Source organism: Oryza glaberrima, chromosome 3 (assembly GCF_000147395.1).
Source record: "Oryza glaberrima chromosome 3, OglaRS2, whole genome shotgun sequence".
NCBI classification, from domain to species: Eukaryota; Viridiplantae; Streptophyta; class Magnoliopsida; order Poales; family Poaceae; genus Oryza; species Oryza glaberrima.
The window spans coordinates 34,646,957-34,663,381 of record NC_068328.1 but is presented as its reverse complement, the minus strand read 5'-3'; the positions used below and the strand labels follow the sequence as shown (position 1 = coordinate 34,663,381).

The 16,425-nt window shown below is 43.3% G+C and overlaps 3 protein-coding genes and 1 non-coding gene across 9 annotated transcripts; 2 read left to right on the top strand and 2 right to left on the bottom strand.

Annotated features, from left to right (window-relative positions):
- Positions 1-457: 457 nt before the first annotated feature.
- LOC127767463 (PTI1-like tyrosine-protein kinase 1) lies at positions 458-6,077 on the top strand. Its single transcript, XM_052292815.1, has 8 exons — positions 458-681; positions 1,159-1,273; positions 1,766-2,013; positions 2,142-2,268; positions 2,351-2,624; positions 4,504-4,636; positions 5,409-5,495; positions 5,633-6,077. Exons 2-8 carry the CDS (start codon positions 1,183-1,185, stop codon positions 5,777-5,779), a joined length of 1,107 nt encoding a protein of 368 aa, XP_052148775.1. The 5' UTR covers positions 458-681; positions 1,159-1,182; the 3' UTR covers positions 5,780-6,077.
- A 329-nt stretch (positions 6,078-6,406) lies between these two features.
- On the bottom strand, positions 6,407-6,567 carry LOC127769165 (U1 spliceosomal RNA). The gene has a single exon (XR_008016731.1). It is a non-coding gene; the product is annotated as a U1 spliceosomal RNA (small nuclear RNA).
- Positions 6,568-6,781: 214 nt separating this feature from the next.
- Positions 6,782-12,692, bottom strand: LOC127766692 (putative pentatricopeptide repeat-containing protein At3g01580). 5 transcript variants are annotated; one of them, XM_052291811.1, is made up of 13 exons: positions 10,151-10,542; positions 9,950-10,051; positions 9,726-9,856; positions 9,373-9,642; positions 9,014-9,192; positions 8,683-8,729; positions 8,417-8,506; positions 8,184-8,315; positions 7,948-8,072; positions 7,588-7,863; positions 7,364-7,497; positions 7,198-7,284; positions 6,782-7,092 (listed from the first exon to the last, which is right to left on the bottom strand). In XM_052291811.1, exons 1-13 carry the CDS (start codon positions 10,275-10,277, stop codon positions 6,975-6,977), a joined length of 1,818 nt encoding a protein of 605 aa, XP_052147771.1. In that variant the 5' UTR covers positions 10,278-10,542; the 3' UTR covers positions 6,782-6,974. The 5 variants fall into 5 exon arrangements, with proteins under 5 accessions (XP_052147771.1, XP_052147772.1, XP_052147769.1 ...); XM_052291812.1 differs by having other exon boundaries at positions 7,198-7,281; XM_052291809.1 differs by lacking the exons at positions 6,782-7,092; positions 7,198-7,284; positions 7,364-7,497; ... (6 more) ...; positions 9,373-9,642; positions 9,726-9,856 and having other exon boundaries at positions 9,960-10,051; positions 10,151-10,384; positions 10,456-12,677.
- Positions 12,693-12,767: 75 nt separating this feature from the next.
- Positions 12,768-16,389, top strand: LOC127766693 (poly(ADP-ribose) glycohydrolase 1-like). 2 transcript variants are annotated; one of them, XM_052291815.1, is made up of 9 exons: positions 12,768-13,335; positions 13,450-13,564; positions 13,893-13,997; positions 14,314-14,432; positions 14,594-14,737; positions 14,899-14,968; positions 15,332-15,469; positions 15,561-15,623; positions 16,098-16,389. In XM_052291815.1, the coding sequence occupies exons 1-9, from the start codon at positions 12,815-12,817 to the stop codon at positions 16,260-16,262; spliced, it is 1,440 nt and encodes a 479-aa protein (XP_052147775.1). In that variant the 5' UTR covers positions 12,768-12,814; the 3' UTR covers positions 16,263-16,389. The 2 variants fall into 2 exon arrangements, with proteins under 2 accessions (XP_052147775.1, XP_052147774.1); XM_052291814.1 differs by having other exon boundaries at positions 13,450-13,654.
- The last annotated feature ends 36 nt before the right edge of the window (positions 16,390-16,425 follow it).

Below are 16,425 nucleotides of genomic sequence, written 5' to 3'. Positions count from 1 at the left end.
GCTATAGATAAATTGGAGCTAGTAGTGGGCTACATTATTAAACTTGCTCTTATCTGCACACGCCGCTGGGACCCACACGTTTTCGGTGCTGTTTTCTGTCGTGGGCCCCACATCCATTTCGAACATGGAGGCGGATTAACACGCTCCTCCCCTGAGCACATGCGGGCCCCACATGCTCACTGTCCCCACATGTCACCCACACGGGGAGGATCAGTCCACGGTGATGTTGTGCGCAGCCAGAAAATTCCAAAAACGGCCACCTGGTTCCAGCCCAACCGCACTGACTAATGGGCCCTACGTCTCTAGTCCCCACCTGTCAAGGAAATCGGCAGCCGACCAGCTCACAATCACATTCCCGGCCACCTCACGCCTGCTAATCCCGCCGCTCTTAATACTAATCGCGAAATTAACGAGCCGGATTAATACCGATTAATACTAATAATCCCCTTCCCCTCCCATAAGGACGGCGGCTTTAACTCGAGCAGGCAACCAGGACGCGGAGGCTGCGCCACCGCCGCCGCCGCCGCTGCCGCTGCCGGCCACTTCCTCCACCCTCCCCTGAGCCTGTGCGCGCCCAAGCTCCACTTCGTCTCGCCTCTGAACCCTAGCTCCCCCTGGTGGTGTCTCGAATTCTCTCGTCGCGCCATCGCCATCGAACCCGGCGGTGATTTCGTTTGCTTGGTGAGTGGTAGCCCTCTGCTCTGATCGCTGTTCCATCAGTGTGGGTTTTGCTTCTCACTTTGCTGTCAGCGTAATTCAAATCCATACTTCTGTCTGGGAGTGGATACCCCCAATCTATCCTGGTTATTAGCACTTTGATTATTATTATTATTATTTTTGCTTATTTAAGCGATTGGATTGCTACGCTCGCATAGTACCTGAAATAGCCGTATTCACAGTGGTTTGTAGATTACTAGATTTTAGGTTTACTGCTTCTAAGAAGGCATGTTGGTCCACACTGTTGCATGCTGAATCTGGAAACTGTAAGCTTTTCCGTAGAGGAAAACAGTAAGACTCTAGTTGACTTAGTTCCGACCTGCTGAGAGTACAGATGTTGTACACTGTACAGAAGTGTACTTCTTGCGTAATTTAATGCATTGGTCAATTATGTGCTCTGATCTTTATATGTATGCTAACTATTCCGTGCATTTGGTTCAGGTGTTCAAGTTGTGAGGAGACAATATGAGGCAGTGGTTTTGTTGTAATTGCCACTTTGACGAGGAGGATGACCATGGGAAGGAACGCTCCAATGCTCAGGGCAATAAGATGGATGGTGCGGTTATTTTGTCGTGTGTTTTCCATGTGAATTTCAGTAACAGTTGGCCCATTATAAGATTGCTATAGAACCATCCATTACTCCTCTTTTGTTATGATGCAATTGGAGTAAGGACCATACTAACATATGCGCCACTATATTTACCATCCTATGCAAATTGGCTGGAAGATGTTTCAAGCTGTGTTCGTGGAATGCCAGTTCTTGCTTTTATATAGCAAGCTACTGTTGCATTAGGCAAATTACACTTATATTCTTTTGAGCCTAATTCACAAAAAGTTCTGTGGGTGGTAAAGTTGGGTGTTAATGCTCTTGTGACAGACTTGGTTCTTGCTGTTGTTTATTTTCACTTGAACATTGGAAGATATTCTGCTATGATCTATTTGAGTAAATAATTTGGAATGTGTATGATGTATGACTACTAGCTGATATGAAGTTTTGATGTTGAAGTTGAACCCTTTCTGATTATATTGTTATGTTTCCATTCATCAGCCAAGCAAAAGTCTTCAAAACCTCCTGCTGGTCAACCTGAACCAGAGATAGCCCCACTTACAATTGATGTCCCTGAGTTGTCACTGGAGGACTTAAAACAAAAAACCGACAATTTTGGATCAAATGCTCTGATTGGTGAAGGTTCATATGGACGAGTATACCATGCCACTTTGGATGATGGGAGGCAAGCAGCAGTTAAAAAATTGGATGCATCTGAAAATGAGCCTAACGACGAATTCTTGAAACAGGTGATCACTTGCAGAATCATAGGTTTCTTAGCTTAAATTTCACATTGTCTATTTGTCTGTCTCAGGACTTGATGACAGTGCAACAATTCTAAAGCTATTACTTTTGTTTATGTTTTTGTGGACTCTAGGTCTCCCAGGCATCAAGGCTAAAGCATGAAAATCTTGTGGAGATGTTGGGTTACTGTGTAGAGGGCAATTATCGTATACTGGCATACGAATTTGCGACCATGGGTTCCCTTCATGATGTTCTTCATGGTAAGACCTTGAGCACCTACTATCTTTAGCATGTGGAATGCAAATCCAGGTCAGTTATAATCAACTTCTCTTAACACAACAGGAAGAAAAGGAGTTCAAGGTGCGCAGCCTGGTCCTGTACTTGATTGGACGCAGAGGGTAAAAATTGCTATAGAGGCAGCAAAAGGCTTAGAGTACCTGCATGAGAAGGTTCAGCCTTCAATCATTCATCGGGACATCAGATCAAGCAATGTACTTCTGTTTGAGGACTTCAAGGCAAAAATTGCAGATTTCAATCTCTTAAATCAAGCTCCAGATATGGCAGCACGCCTTCATTCAACTCGTGTATTAGGAACCTTTGGATATCATGCACCAGAGTAATGTCTAATTTATACCAATGCATTTCTTCATAGAACTCACTATATCGCGTCTTACTTCAATTTTTAATCCAGCCCAACAGTAGTTAAAATATATGTTTTGAACCAACTAAAATATGTTAATACTGACATAGTGTATTGAAAAACTGAGAGAGTCACTGTGGTGTCTATTCTTGTCAATGTGGTACGTCCCATCTTTAAGGATTGTTGCCTTGAAATGTCAAAGGTCTGATATGTTTTTTTTGGATGAACAAATTCGTAGGTTATCCTCGTCTAGTTTGCTTTCATATTTTTGCTGTGCTTGTATGGTTGTATTCATGGGCAAGGGTGCACATACCTTCAGGTTCATATCGAATAGACATCACCAGAGCTATCTTATGTGCTCCTAAGATCAGAATTGTGTACTCTCAGTGCCTCCAAAATAACACCAGAGGCAGTGGCTGGCTGGCAGCCCTGCCGACCAGGGCCACATGCATGAAGCCTCAAATGTGGAGGCCATGGCACAATACTGTGAGACTTACTGACCTAAATGACAATGGACCAAACAGTGTGAGTGGTTGTGGTTTTTTTTTTCTTTTGAAAAAGAACTCCCTGATCCAAACTGATGACTTCTTTTTTCACAAGATTGCGTGAAAAACTGCTGAGGCTAGTGAATATAGAAATTCATAGTATAACTTTTTAGAAACTAAGGCCGACTTGGTGATCCTGGGCCTTGACGAGGTGGAAGATCTGTCTGGTTTTTATAATTGCAACAGTTTTTTTTTTACATATTTGGCAAGTAAATCAATGTTCGCTATGTATCCAAGAGATGACAAGTAATTCTGACCTTACTGTTTTAATCAAGCAATGACTATTTTTTTTTCTTGGCCATTACACTTCCATTTTGATAGTATGATATCCTGTTATACATTGATATTGAGTTGTCTTGTACATTGTAGTGACTTATTTGGGCCTTAAGCTATGTATGCTATTTTTCTGTTAGCAGAATAGCAAACTGATCTAGTTAATCGGTTTGGCAGGAAACATCAAATAGTACGTAGAACCAAGTATTGAATGCCTTTGGGTTGTAGTGAAATTTATGCATGTAGCTGTTCTTACATAACCTTTTTTTTTTGTTTGAAAAACAGCTGACAATGGTACCATGTAGGTGTTGCCAAAAAACAACTTTACTTATTTTGGGTGTGATTATGCCATTTAAGGTCTGTCAACACAACCACTATCTTTGGATAGTGCCTTATATTTTTTTTTTTGGGAAAGCCAACTTATTTTGGGTGTGAATATGCCATTTTGGAAAAAGGTCTGTCAACACAACCAGTATTTGGGCAGTGCCTTAATTTCTTTTTGGGGGAAGTCAACTGACATGTTATACTCCATATTCTGTGAACCACTATCTGCATGCAGCATTCATTCTGGAAAGTTATGCAGAACATTGCTAATTTGCATAATGAGTGTGATGCATCTAAGTGATTTATAACATCATGTTGGATTACCTAGGCTGAATTAAGCAGGAACCTTTTACGACTGACCTCTTGAGCATTATTATGATTATTATATTTGTTTGTTGCGATATTTCTTCTACCTGCAAAGCTATTATATCTGGAGCAAACATAATGCCTTTACTTTCCTCTGCCTACAAAGGAAAAATCTGTTCACTAATTTTGTGTTTTATCTGTTTTGTTGTTATTTGATCTTTTCACCGTCTTGTGTAAGTTAATTGTAATTTCTTTAGAAACAAGTCTTTTGTTTGCGAGTTTGTCCAGGTAGATGAACGTTTCAGCGAAATGAGGATAAGTGTTCTTGGCATGAGTTGTGGAAATACTTGATGCCGTGTATTTTTATGCATTTCCTCTCTTAACTTATATAACCCTACTTGCCGCAGATATGCTATGACTGGCCAGCTGACGCAGAAGAGTGATGTGTACAGTTTTGGTGTAGTTCTTTTGGAACTCCTGACTGGAAGGAAACCAGTGGACCACACAATGCCTCGGGGACAGCAAAGTCTAGTCACTTGGGTAAGTTGTCTCTACCACCTAAAAGCGGAGTCGTCCATACGCTCCTTCCCACGCGTCACAAAGCACACAAGCACTGCCTTCTAGGCCTGAAAATAACAGAAAAATACCAGTTGTATGCGCCTTATGCTCGATCCAGCCCATTCCCAGTCGTATGGGCCCATGCAACCCATTCTCAGTTGTATTCGTCTGTTGCAACGCACGGACATGTTACTAGTTTTCTTATCTTGTTTTTGCTTTGGTTGCTAATTTTTTTGGTCAATTATAATAATTTTCTTCATTTCTACTGGTTATATGTAAAGACCAAGAAAGTAATTAGTGGCAAGAGAAGACATCATTGAGGAACATGAAACAAAAGAATCTAGCCAACAAAAGCATGCTGAAATACCGCTATGAACGTCTAGCAGAGTCCATCAACTTATTGAAGGTTCAATGAATCAGCACTGCAAATCATAGCAATAACTGTCTGCTAACTGGACACTGACAATCCTAGACTTAAATGATTTCTAAATAATAATTAGTTAGGTTTATAGGTCGCTTTGGATTTGATTATTTGAATAAAAAACAACCTGTATCTGGATTGCTATAGAGAACCTTGATTTCTCAAATAGTTTACATTTTTCCTTTTTTTTTCTCAAATACATATTACACCTTTTCTGATTCCATCTAATTAGCCAGACTACTCCCGTAGTGAGATAAGAAAAGGTAGTTGTTCCAAATTTAAGAAAAGGTAGTTGTTCCAAATTTAACTTGTTTGTGTACTTTTTCTCTCCAGGCTACTCCTAGATTAAGCGAAGACAAGGTCAAACAATGTGTAGATCCTAGGTTAAAGAGTGAATATCCTCCAAAGGGAGTTGCTAAGGTCAGTCTCTCGTCTCTCTCTCTCTCTCACACCCACCCACACATACACACACTATGATGCACATGCTTTTTACATCATTTGGAGTAGCAGTCCTGAAATAATGTCATGTTGATGTACTTGGTTGCACTTATCTGCAGCTTGCTGCGGTGGCAGCTCTTTGTGTCCAATACGAAGCAGAGTTCAGGCCCAACATGAGCATTGTTGTCAAGGCGCTCTCTCCTCTGCTTCAACAAAAACCAGCAGTGCCAGCTGCCTCAGAGCCGGCGCCAGCAACTGAGAATTAAGATGTTAGCTCATGGTAGACCTCCCGGCACATGCCAGTTCGTAATCAGCGCATTCTGTGTGTAATTGCAATTGGTTTAAGAAGTTTCTTTTGTGGGGTTCTCTGTTGGATGCAGATCACATGGATTTCTCTTTGCCTTTTGTTGCTACCTTAGGTTTGCGGTTTGAGATTTGTGCTGTACATTGGTCTGTAGGTGCAAGAATATTGCTTCCTCTCTTTTCCACAGCTTCACTTCAGAGGTGTCAAATACTCCAGACATCGTTTGAACTTTCAATAGATGCAACATGTTCTGAATTTCATATGTGGCTGCGACAATCTTTGATGATATATCCTATCCTCAAACTGAAACTGGGAACTTTCGAGTTCCAAGATTGCAATTTTATTATGGCTGGATGCATTGTACGGTACATCCTATCCTCAGTTGGGTGCATTCCGGTCTCCAGATTATGCAAAGTCCTATGATCCCATTAAGTATTTTCAGAGCACAAGCTTTAGTCTTAAACGATTCAAAATTCAGGCAAGAAAAGCAGAAGTAGTTTCGATTCAAAATGAAGCCAATCAAAAATTTAGATAAATTTGGTAGGGGATTGATTCAAAATGAAGCCAATCAAAATTTTGTATAAATTTGGAAGGGGCCGCGCGAACGCGTACCCCCTCTACCACAAATTATGACGTCCACTCTCCCACTTGGGGAGATGGTAGGCCAACGCATCCACCAAGTGCAATGTGGGCCATTAGCCCAGGCCATGGGCCTTATTGATCACCCATCGACCCCGTCCAGGTAAGTATGCAGCAGAGGTACCCTTGCCTCTTCCTTTATACCCCCGGACGTCCAACCTCCCGCCTGATTTGGCGTTGTGGTACTAAATTAACTCCACATATAACGCATCCACATCTTATGCGTTTCAGATTCAGGCTCCATGACCATGGGCCGGCAAGAATTACGGTTCCTGATCGTTTTCCACATCCAATTAGGAATCCCGAAATACCAGGAAATTCTGCAGAAGCAAACACACAACACAAAGATCTCTTGATTCGAATAAACTTTCTTTAGTAATATATATTACATCTGGCGTCTAAATCTGCATATGTACATCAAACAGTTCAAGCTCATCAAAATCTTGAATCACGGCAGCAAGCTCCGCTAGCAAACGGCGTCGTAGTAGATCCAACAGACAGAGTAGAAGATGCAGATTCTACCTGTAACAATATCTTTCACCATTTATGTATGTGTAGATGTGCTCACAGCCTTCTGGGGGTTCTTGTTCATCCACATCGTCATGAGGACGCCAATATGGCAGGGGCACAGGCCACCTATTAGTTTAGTTCCAATATATGCAATGCGATCACAAAATAATATGAGACCCTGTAAATTGGTAGTGTTAAGTGTTAACTGTTGAGATTTATCAGAAAACCAACCTGTTTAGCCTGACACTCTCATCTCGAGGGATTTTCCAGCCAGGCGCACCACATGGATCACTACCACTGCCAACTTCACCACCGCTACTGTCAAACACACAATCGAATAGATTTTATTGCAAGCACTTAAATAACCAAAAAAAAAAGAAAAGAAATCTACGAATACCTTTCTTTCTCAAAACATGCCAGAACCATAAGAATCACATTCCATGGCAGGCAAGGGGTTCCTATCTTCTTATCATAGAAGTTCATGCCAATTACTTTCCCTTCTAAGTCAACAAGAGGTCCTCCAATCCCTGCCTACAAACCAACGCGATGGTTATAAATTTTCACCGTGCATGTAAAAACATGCTAGAGATTTAAAATCAACAGCTATCTAGCGGTATGTACCTTAGTGATTTTGCATGAGGAACGTATAAGGAACATCTCACAATCAAGTGTGCCCGACCAATCAACAACATCCGTCCGTGCAGCCATTAATTTGCCTGATTCGAAGCAACGCCCTACGGCTGCTACTCCAGGTCCATGATTATGATCAAGCTGAATATTTGCTGGACGAGCATGGAAATCCTTGTCCTTAACACTCACTAGAGCAACATTGTAGTGTAAACTATAATGCTGTAGTGTTCCTTCTCTAAGTTGTTTGTTTGGAAGCAACACTTCAATCTGCAAATAAATTGATGAATAAGTGAGTGAGACTTAAAAATAAAGAGCAAAATAATTAGGAGGAGCTACATGATTAGCACCCACCCTCAAGTTTTCATCAATCTTGTTTCCATCATCAGACTCTCTAACCAAGCTCGCAGATGTCAGAATAGTTGTACATCCCTTCCATTCTATAAAGAAACCCGTGCATGCAAAAGACCTCCTTTTTCCTGCATACCATGCATTATCATGCATACATTTGATTATTATTTATTAGTGACAACCGAATACAAATATGAAATGGGAAAATCAATATAGCACATTAATTAGTGTAAAATCACCTTTGAATGAAGCAAGTGCAACAACATTTTGATGTATGTCACAAGGAACCTTTTTATTGATTTCACTCCAAAGATCTTCACCACATAAATCTCCAAAAGTCTCTTCAAAAGAATTAGCCAAAATCATACCATCTGGTAGAAGATACATGAAAGAATAGTCATTAATTCGTAGTAGTAAACTGTAGAAAGATGTGATGCGCGATAAGTTAGCAAATTTACAAACAATGACTCACCGTCTAACACATTTATTGGCGGCTTGGGATAACCCATGGAGTTTAGATACCCAAACTGTTCTGTGTTGAGACCACCTCTATGTACTGGTGCTGCACAAGGCCAAGTGATTAGCGCTGAGATACACTAACTAAATGCGATAAGTTCATGTAAAATTAGAAAGTTCAAATGTAAAAGCTAATATTAAAAATGGATACCATTACATACAACCAAAATTTGCATGCATGTTTGGTGGTGCCAAGGTATGGCACTATGGCACTGTGCTCACCTTCTGGATGATAGTCAGGTAGCTCACCTGTGGGTCTCTCTCCATCCCTGCAGAAGAACACCAACCCAAAGGTAAAACGGGTCATACCAGTGCATAACACAGTGCCAACACCTACAGGGTAGCATCATAGGCAAGGAGAAAAAGGAAAAAGATAAAAAAGAGGATCTGAAGTTTTGAGGACCTATAAAAAGGAACAGCAGCTAACAATCCAGATCATTGAAGAACAAATTCGCTCATATGTTGTTTGACATGCAAACCAGCCTACCGTATGAACACATGCAGGGTAATAAAGTGGGTGAACCAATGAGGATCAAACATAGCAAAGACATACCTGACTCTTTTGACATTTTGTAACCGTTTAAGAATCCTGTTTTGCAGGGATGGCAAATAATGCTTCAAAATAATGAGAATTGAGACCCATGACAGGACAGATGTTCTATCCATAACCGAAAAACGATTCATGCCAACAAATTTCCCATCAAAATCAAAAAGCGGTCCACCTTCCCAGTCCTAACACAAATATAAAGTGATGGTCAACAAGGACTCCATTTGAACAAAAGGAAGTGATATTGAACAACATTCACATAGAAAAAAAATTCCACTTTTACAGGCCTGATAATAAAGTTTAGTGCATATAGATATAGTAACAGAAAAAGGTTAAGATGTGCTTGTATCATAATGCGAGTTTACCTCAGAGATCAACCTAATTTCTTTGCTATCTTCAGATCTGTTTGAATCACGACAACCAGCCACCATCACACTTTTGGCCATTAATACGCCATGTTTGTCACGCCCTACAGCTACTAACTTTTTGTTGATATACCTATCCCTCGAATTTTCGGCAAGTACAATATGAACATCAAGAGATTCCATGGTGTAGACAACAGCAAAGTTCTTGTCTAAATCATATTTTGCCAAATAACCCTTGAGCACTTCATTGCCTTCATGGCGCACTTCAATCTATAATGGCAAAGCAAGAAAGGAGTCACAAAATATCCTAAGCAAACAAGCAAAAATTAGTAAAGGATGACAACAAGCACCACCTTTAAGTTATCATAGACTTCTTCAGTATCATAGAAAGCTGTTACCAAACTAGCCGAGGTCAGGAAAATTGTACCAGACCCCTCCTGGCACTCGATAACTATGCCCGAGCATGCATATATCAGTGTGTTTCCTACACAAGATCGCAGGTTAAACCATTTATAACAGGGGATATTGTTCAAATATAAATTTGACAATGTATAACAATAGCAAAACATATAATTACCATCAGACAAGGTGAGTGAGACAACGCTTTTAGACAAATTTGATGCAACTTCAACACTGAGAATAGCCCAGACATCTTGATTAGAGCCCGAAGTTAAGTCGCCTGGTTAAAACGCCATATATACATACAACACAAGTGTTAGTACTCAAATAGGGTTATACGATACAAGAAGATATGCAGAAAATAGGAAAACCAGCGGACCTGAGATCAATGACTTAGTACTGCTTATCTCTCCTTCGTTCTTGGAGCTTCTTGTGAGATTATGATCAGCCGTCCTCTTAGATTTCCGCATCTTTCCCATGGCAGTAAAGCAACATTGGAAAACCATGATTCTCGATCTGTTGGTGTTGGGGAAGAAGTGAAGGCGGCACCGCGGCAACGTGCGTCCTCCTGCCGCCGCCGCTATTAATGGAGGAAGATGAGGAGTGGTGCCGCCTGCCAAAAGAGGAAACCTTTGGGCTTTGATATATACACAAGGGCAATTTGATCATACGCCCTCCCCTTACCTAAATAAAATTGGTATACATCTTTTATTTAGCAAACACAGCACATAAAACTTTCTTGATCCGAAAAGAAAGAAACTTTACTTTCTTTGATACTATCTGGAGTGGCATCTAAATCAGCATATATGTACATCAAACGGTTCAAGTTCGTCAAAATCTTGCATCACGGCAACAAGCTCTCCTAGCATCTGATATATGGAATCAGAGTTCGGGTGAGACATGTCTCTTGAAGCAAACGTATGCACCTCGTTGTTGATCTCAATCCAGCTGCAGCCGGCGTCCTTCTTGACGCCGGTCTCGTCCATCCTCCTCCTCACCTTCCTGGCGTCCTCCCATTCTCCGTGCATGGCGTAGATGTTCGACATCAGCACGTAGCTCGCGGAGTCTCTGTCTGAAAGCTCCATCAGCCTGTCTGCAGCAAGCTTCCCTATGTCCAGATTCCTGTGCAGCTTGCAAGATGCCAGCAGCGTCTTCCATATCAGGGCATCAGGCTCGAAGGGCATGTCATTGATCATGCGCAGTGCCTCGTCGAATCTGCCGTTTCGGCCCAGCATGTCGATCATGCAAGCGTAGTGAGAAGGTGCTGGCGTGAAGCTGTACTGATCGATCATCAGTCTGAAGAACAGCTCTCCTTCCTCTACCATACCAGAGTGATTGCAACCCATTAAGACTCCCAAAAATGTCGAATCATCTGGCTTGACACCATTGGAACGCATCTTGCTGAATACCTCCAGTGCCTTGTTTGCATCACCGTGCTGTGCGTAGCCATGAATCAGCGAGTTCCAAGATGTAACATCATGAGTATGCATGACATCAAATGCAAGCCTTGCAGAGCCCATCTGACCACACTTGGAGTACATGTTGATCAGTGCGTTTCTGGTGCAGATTTCGGAGTCACATCCCAGTTTCAGAGCCAGGCAATGGAACTGCATTCCTTGATCCAGAGATGCCACGTCTGCACAAGAACTCAGCACACTGGAGAAGGCGTAGTCATTTGGTGTGAATCCTTCTGAATGCATCTGACAAAGCAATGCTATGGCCTTCTCACCAAAACCATTTTGGAAGTTTGCAGAAATAGCAGTGGTCCAGCTAACAAGATCAGGATTTTCAATCTTGTTGAGCATGGCCTCCAGTTCTTCAACAAGACCAGTTCTACCATACATTGACAGTAGAGCATTCGACACCCGGATATCTGTGATTAAATCGTGCTTGATTGCTGAGCAGTGCAGTTGACGCCCCAGACCAATGGATCCACAAGCTCCAAGAACAATTGATAGTGCAAACTCGTTAGGATCAACACCCTCTGAAATCATATCACCGAACACTTGCAATGCCTCTTCCAGCCTTCCATCTCTGATGTACAGCTGCATCATGGAGCACCATGAAACCACGTTCTTGCAGTGGAGACTGTCAAAAACCGCCTTTGCCAGTTTGAACTCACCGTTTCTCGAATAGAAATCGATCAGTGCAGTCGACGAGTAGACGCTCTGCGACCGCAAACCAATTTTCTTGATCAAATACCCATGTATCTGCTGACCGAGAACCCTTGGGCATGCCGTCAAAATGGTTGTCATTGTGTGCTCATTTGGCTTCAATCCCTGCTTCATCATCTGGATCAAAGCCTCCGCCGCTAGCTCAAACTCGCCGTTCCGGCAGAATGCCGAGATGAGCGAAGTGTACCCAACCACGTCAGGTGAATCCATCCGGTCGAACACTTCCTTGGCCGCCGGCAAGGAGCCACACCGCGAGTACATCTCGATCAAGCAGCTCCCAATCCACGCGTCGCCGGCGAACCCCGCCCGAACGGCGAGCGAATGCACCTGCTCCCCGGCGCGGAGCGCGCCAAGGTCGGCGCACGCCACCAGCGCCGCGTTGCACGCGAAGTCGTTCGGCGCGACGCCGGACTCCACCATGTCCGCGAACATCGCCAGGGCCGCCTCGGGGCGCCCGTTGCGCGTGCACCCGGACATGACCGAGGTCCATGCGACGACGTTCTTCCTCGGCATTCGGTCGAACAGGTCGAGAGCATCCGCCAGCCTCCCGGACTTCACGAGCCTGTTCAGCCGCTTGCACTCGAGAACGACATCCGGTGACTCGGCGCAGCCATTATCCGCCGCCACCGCCGAGCATAGCCCATCGCACACGCGGCGGCGGCGGCGCGAAGGCACGTGGCACGGCGCCGCCGCGAGGACCCGAGGCCGAGGCGTGGGCGGGAGCGCGGCCATTGCGTCCCATGGCGAAGAGGGAACGGATAAGCTGTGACGAAAATTGCATTTAGATCCAAGCGAGACTGATTCGAAAATATTTTCGATTTCCGGGGGGTTTATGCAAATTGCAAGGTCGAGCTCGAGGAGGAGCAGCAATGGAGGCGCGCGGCGACCTGCGCTCGATCCTGCCCTACCTCCCCGTCGTGCTCCGCGGCGGCGCGCTCTTCTGGCCGCCGGCGGCGCAGGAGGCGCTCAAGGCGCTGGCGCTGGGCCCCGACGTGAGCCGCGTCTCCTCCGGCGACGTCCTCGCCGACGCCCTCACCGACCTCCGCCTCGCGCTCAACCTCGACCCACTCCCGCGCCGCGCCGCCGAGGGCTTCGCGCTCTTCTTCGACGACCTCCTGTCGCGGGCGCAGGCGCGGGACTGGTTCGACCACGTCGCCCCCTCCCTCGCCCGCCTCCTCCTCCGCCTCCCCACGCTGCTCGAGGGCCACTACCGCGCCGCCGGCGACGAGGCTCGCGGGCTCCGCATCCTGAGCTCGCAGTATGCCGGGCTTGTGCTCCTCAGCCAGGAGCTCGCCGCCGCGCTGCTCGCCTGCGCGCTCTTCTGCCTGTTCCCCACCGCCGATAGGGCCGAGGCGTGCCTCCCGGCGATCAATTTCGATAGCCTATTTGCGTAATTCCACTGCCATTTTGATCTAGTTTTCTTAGAGTTGGTACATTTGGGCTAAATGATTGAACTTTTCGAGCTTATTGGTTATGCTTTTGTGGTTTACTGATTGATCCATAGGGCACTGTGTTATAATTCGAGGCAAAGCCAGGAGCAGAAGGTGAGGTGCCTTGTTCACTATTTTGACAGGGTGACCGCTTCTACACCTACTGGTTCCGTTTCGTTTGAGCGTAAGGTTCTTCCTCACCATCCTGAATCCGATGGCATTACGTACCCTGACATGGATACTTGGATGAAATCTGGTGTTCCCCTTTGCACATTCCGGGTGCGTTTCAAAATTTAGAGTCCCTTTTACTGACTTCTTTCTTTTGTTACATAAGAAGTAAATCTTGTGAAGAGATGGTAAATTAGTTAACCCATCAACAATCCTTTATATCATATAAAACTATGATTATCAAGATAAAAATTGGGCGTTCCTTTGCCTTTATGATTATTCAAACATCTCAAATGTTTTAACTGGTGTGATGAAACCTGCTGATTGTTTTGTTTATTTTCATTAGTAGGTATTTTCCTCAGGCTTGATAGAAGATGAGGAACAAGAAGCCCTTGAAGTTGACTTTGCAAATAGATATTTGGGAGGTGGCGCACTTTCCAGAGGCTGCGTGCAGGTTTCTTTCTTTTGCAGATCTTACTCCCTTGATCTTCAACTCTGTAAAAGTGCCTCCATCTGGAGCTTGCGTTGCATTAGTTATGTGGTGTTTATTCCCAAATCATTCAGTTGTACAGCACATTGCTGCATTCTTTTATGTAGCTTATCTGTCATATTATGTGTACTTGGGAAATTAGTCACGACGCTTCATAACTGATTTTTAATTGCATGGGTGTATGATGTGAATTGAAGTGCCCTCAGTTTTGTATAAAAAATGACATTCATATAAATGTTTTCGAGATTCCCTTATGAATGATGTATTTTCTGTGCTGAAGGAAGAAATCCGGTTCATGATAAACCCAGAATTGATCGTGGGCATGCTCTTCATGGTTTCAATGGAAGATAATGAAGCTATAGAAATTGTTGGTGCAGAAAGGTTCTCACAGTACATGGGGTTAGTTTTAAACACTTATCCACCATTTCTTGATCTAGATCATAGGTTGAAATAAACTCCACAGCATATATCAATTATCAACCGGCGTGATTTATGGATGCTTTTCTTTACAACTTGTGATGATTTTTACGTGGTATAAACTCTTAACTTGCTTTTTACAGGTATGGTTCCTCATTCCGTTTTACTGGTGACTACTTAGATAGCAAACCCTTTGATGCGATGGGTAGACGGAAAACTAGGATAGTGGCAATTGATGCTTTGGACTGTCCAACTAGGTTACAGTTTGAATCTAGTGGTCTTCTAAGGTATGCCTTGTTCTTGTTTCACTCAGTTTCACTTAAATCTGTATAACTTTCATATTTTACTAGCTACCTGTCATTTCAACTATTCACAGCCTCTCTAAGAAAAATACTATATATTTTTAGCATTCTTCTACTATTTTTATTTATGGTAAATCTGTACGCAGGGAAGTGAACAAGGCTTTTTGTGGATTTTTGGATCAATCAAATCATCAGCTCTGTGCAAAGCTTGTCCAGGTATTTGAGCAATGATACCTCAGGAGTTTGCTGTTAACAAAACTCACTTTTTAATTCAAGCACTGACAAGTGACAAGCATCATGGTCTATTAGTCAACGTTGCATTCTCTGCTTAAGTTAAATTGACTTATCGGAATCTGCTTGTCCCTATCACATTGTTCTGTCTGTAAACCATTGAAGTAATTAAGGGCGATTCAAACAAATCCACACTCTGTTGCCTGATTATATGATCTTAAATAAGACCTGACATAATATGCTCAGTATTATGTTCAGATTGATGCAGTAACTTAATGCATATCATGGCATCAGAAGTACTTAAGCAGTCTGTTCTAGTTATGTCTTAACTTTCTTCACATGGTTCAGGATTTAAATACAAAGGATAACTGTCCAAGTGTCATTCCTGATGAATGCATAGGAGTTTCAACTGGAAACTGGGGTTGCGGGGCTTTTGGTGGAAACCCTGAAATCAAGAGCATGATTCAATGGATTGCTGCATCACAGGTACAGCGAAAATGTTCGATAATTTAAATTTTTACCGATTATTTCATGTAATTACATCATTGGAGTGTTCATGTATGTTCTTGCTTTTCAGGCACTCCGATCTTTTATTAACTACTACACTTTTGAGTCCGAATCACTGAAAAGATTAGAAGAGGTAATGCATGTCTATTCGACCCTTCCTACATTTTATGTTCAGCTTAGTGACAAAACGAGATGAAAATTCTCTTGGGCCTTGTTTATTCAACCCCTTTCCCAAGAGGATTGAAGGGGAATTAGAGGGGATTTATTCGACACCTATCGTGGTTTTGAATTATTTCCCCTCAATCTCCTGTAATCCCTCTCTCTTGACAAGGCCTTAGTGGTAAAACTTAAAAACCCTATATCCTTTGGGGTTAAGGGGTGTAGATCCTCCAATAGAGTGTCTCCTTGAATCAGTCATTGATGTGGTCTGGTGCACATTTAGAAAGTTTAATAAAATAATTTGCACAATAAAAACAATTACTGTGATGTTCAACCTGGAGACATGATCTTCCAATTTATGTTAATCCACACAGCAATTCTTTGCTAAGCCTCTGGTGTTCTTATGTTCATACCTCTCTTTTTTTTTCGCCCCATCATACTGCGACAGGTGACCCAGTGGATATTGCGCCATAGGTGGACGGTTGGCGAGTTGTGGGACATGCTTGTGGAGTATTCATCCCAGAGGCTAAGAGGAGACACCAATGAGGGCTTTTTAACATGGCTACTTCCCAAGGACATCCCCAATGGTGATGTAGATTACATGTGTGAATAGCCCTTTGTTTAAATCAAGGAAACCGACCTAGGAAAAATGTGCATTGCTTGTTGGAAGCAGACTGAAACACCGTTTGTTGTGGCCTTGTGGCTGTGAGATCAACTTGTTGCGCCTGTGGCAATCCTTACCTGCTTCTGATGGCAGTTTGCTCCATTCTCTATGC

Bases quoted from the DNA above. Each gene is read 5' to 3' on its own strand.
- LOC127766693 (XM_052291814.1), top strand. From the start codon at position 12,815: ATGGAGGCGCGCGGCGACCTGCGCTCGATCCTGCCCTACCTCCCCGTC. The intron at 13,336-13,449 runs GTAATTCCACTG...ATTGATCCATAG, and splicing joins AATTTCGATAGCCTATTTGC to GGCACTGTGTTATAATTCGA. The intron at 13,998-14,313 runs GTTTCTTTCTTT...TCTGTGCTGAAG, and splicing joins TTTCCAGAGGCTGCGTGCAG to GAAGAAATCCGGTTCATGAT.
- LOC127766692 (XM_052291813.1), bottom strand. From the start codon at position 12,677: ATGGCCGCGCTCCCGCCCACGCCTCGGCCTCGGGTCCTCGCGGCGGCG.
- LOC127767463 (XM_052292815.1), top strand. From the start codon at position 1,183: ATGAGGCAGTGGTTTTGTTGTAATTGCCACTTTGACGAGGAGGATGAC. The intron at 2,269-2,350 runs GTAAGACCTTGA...TTAACACAACAG, and splicing joins CCTTCATGATGTTCTTCATG to GAAGAAAAGGAGTTCAAGGT. The intron at 4,637-5,408 runs GTAAGTTGTCTC...TTTTCTCTCCAG, and splicing joins AGCAAAGTCTAGTCACTTGG to GCTACTCCTAGATTAAGCGA.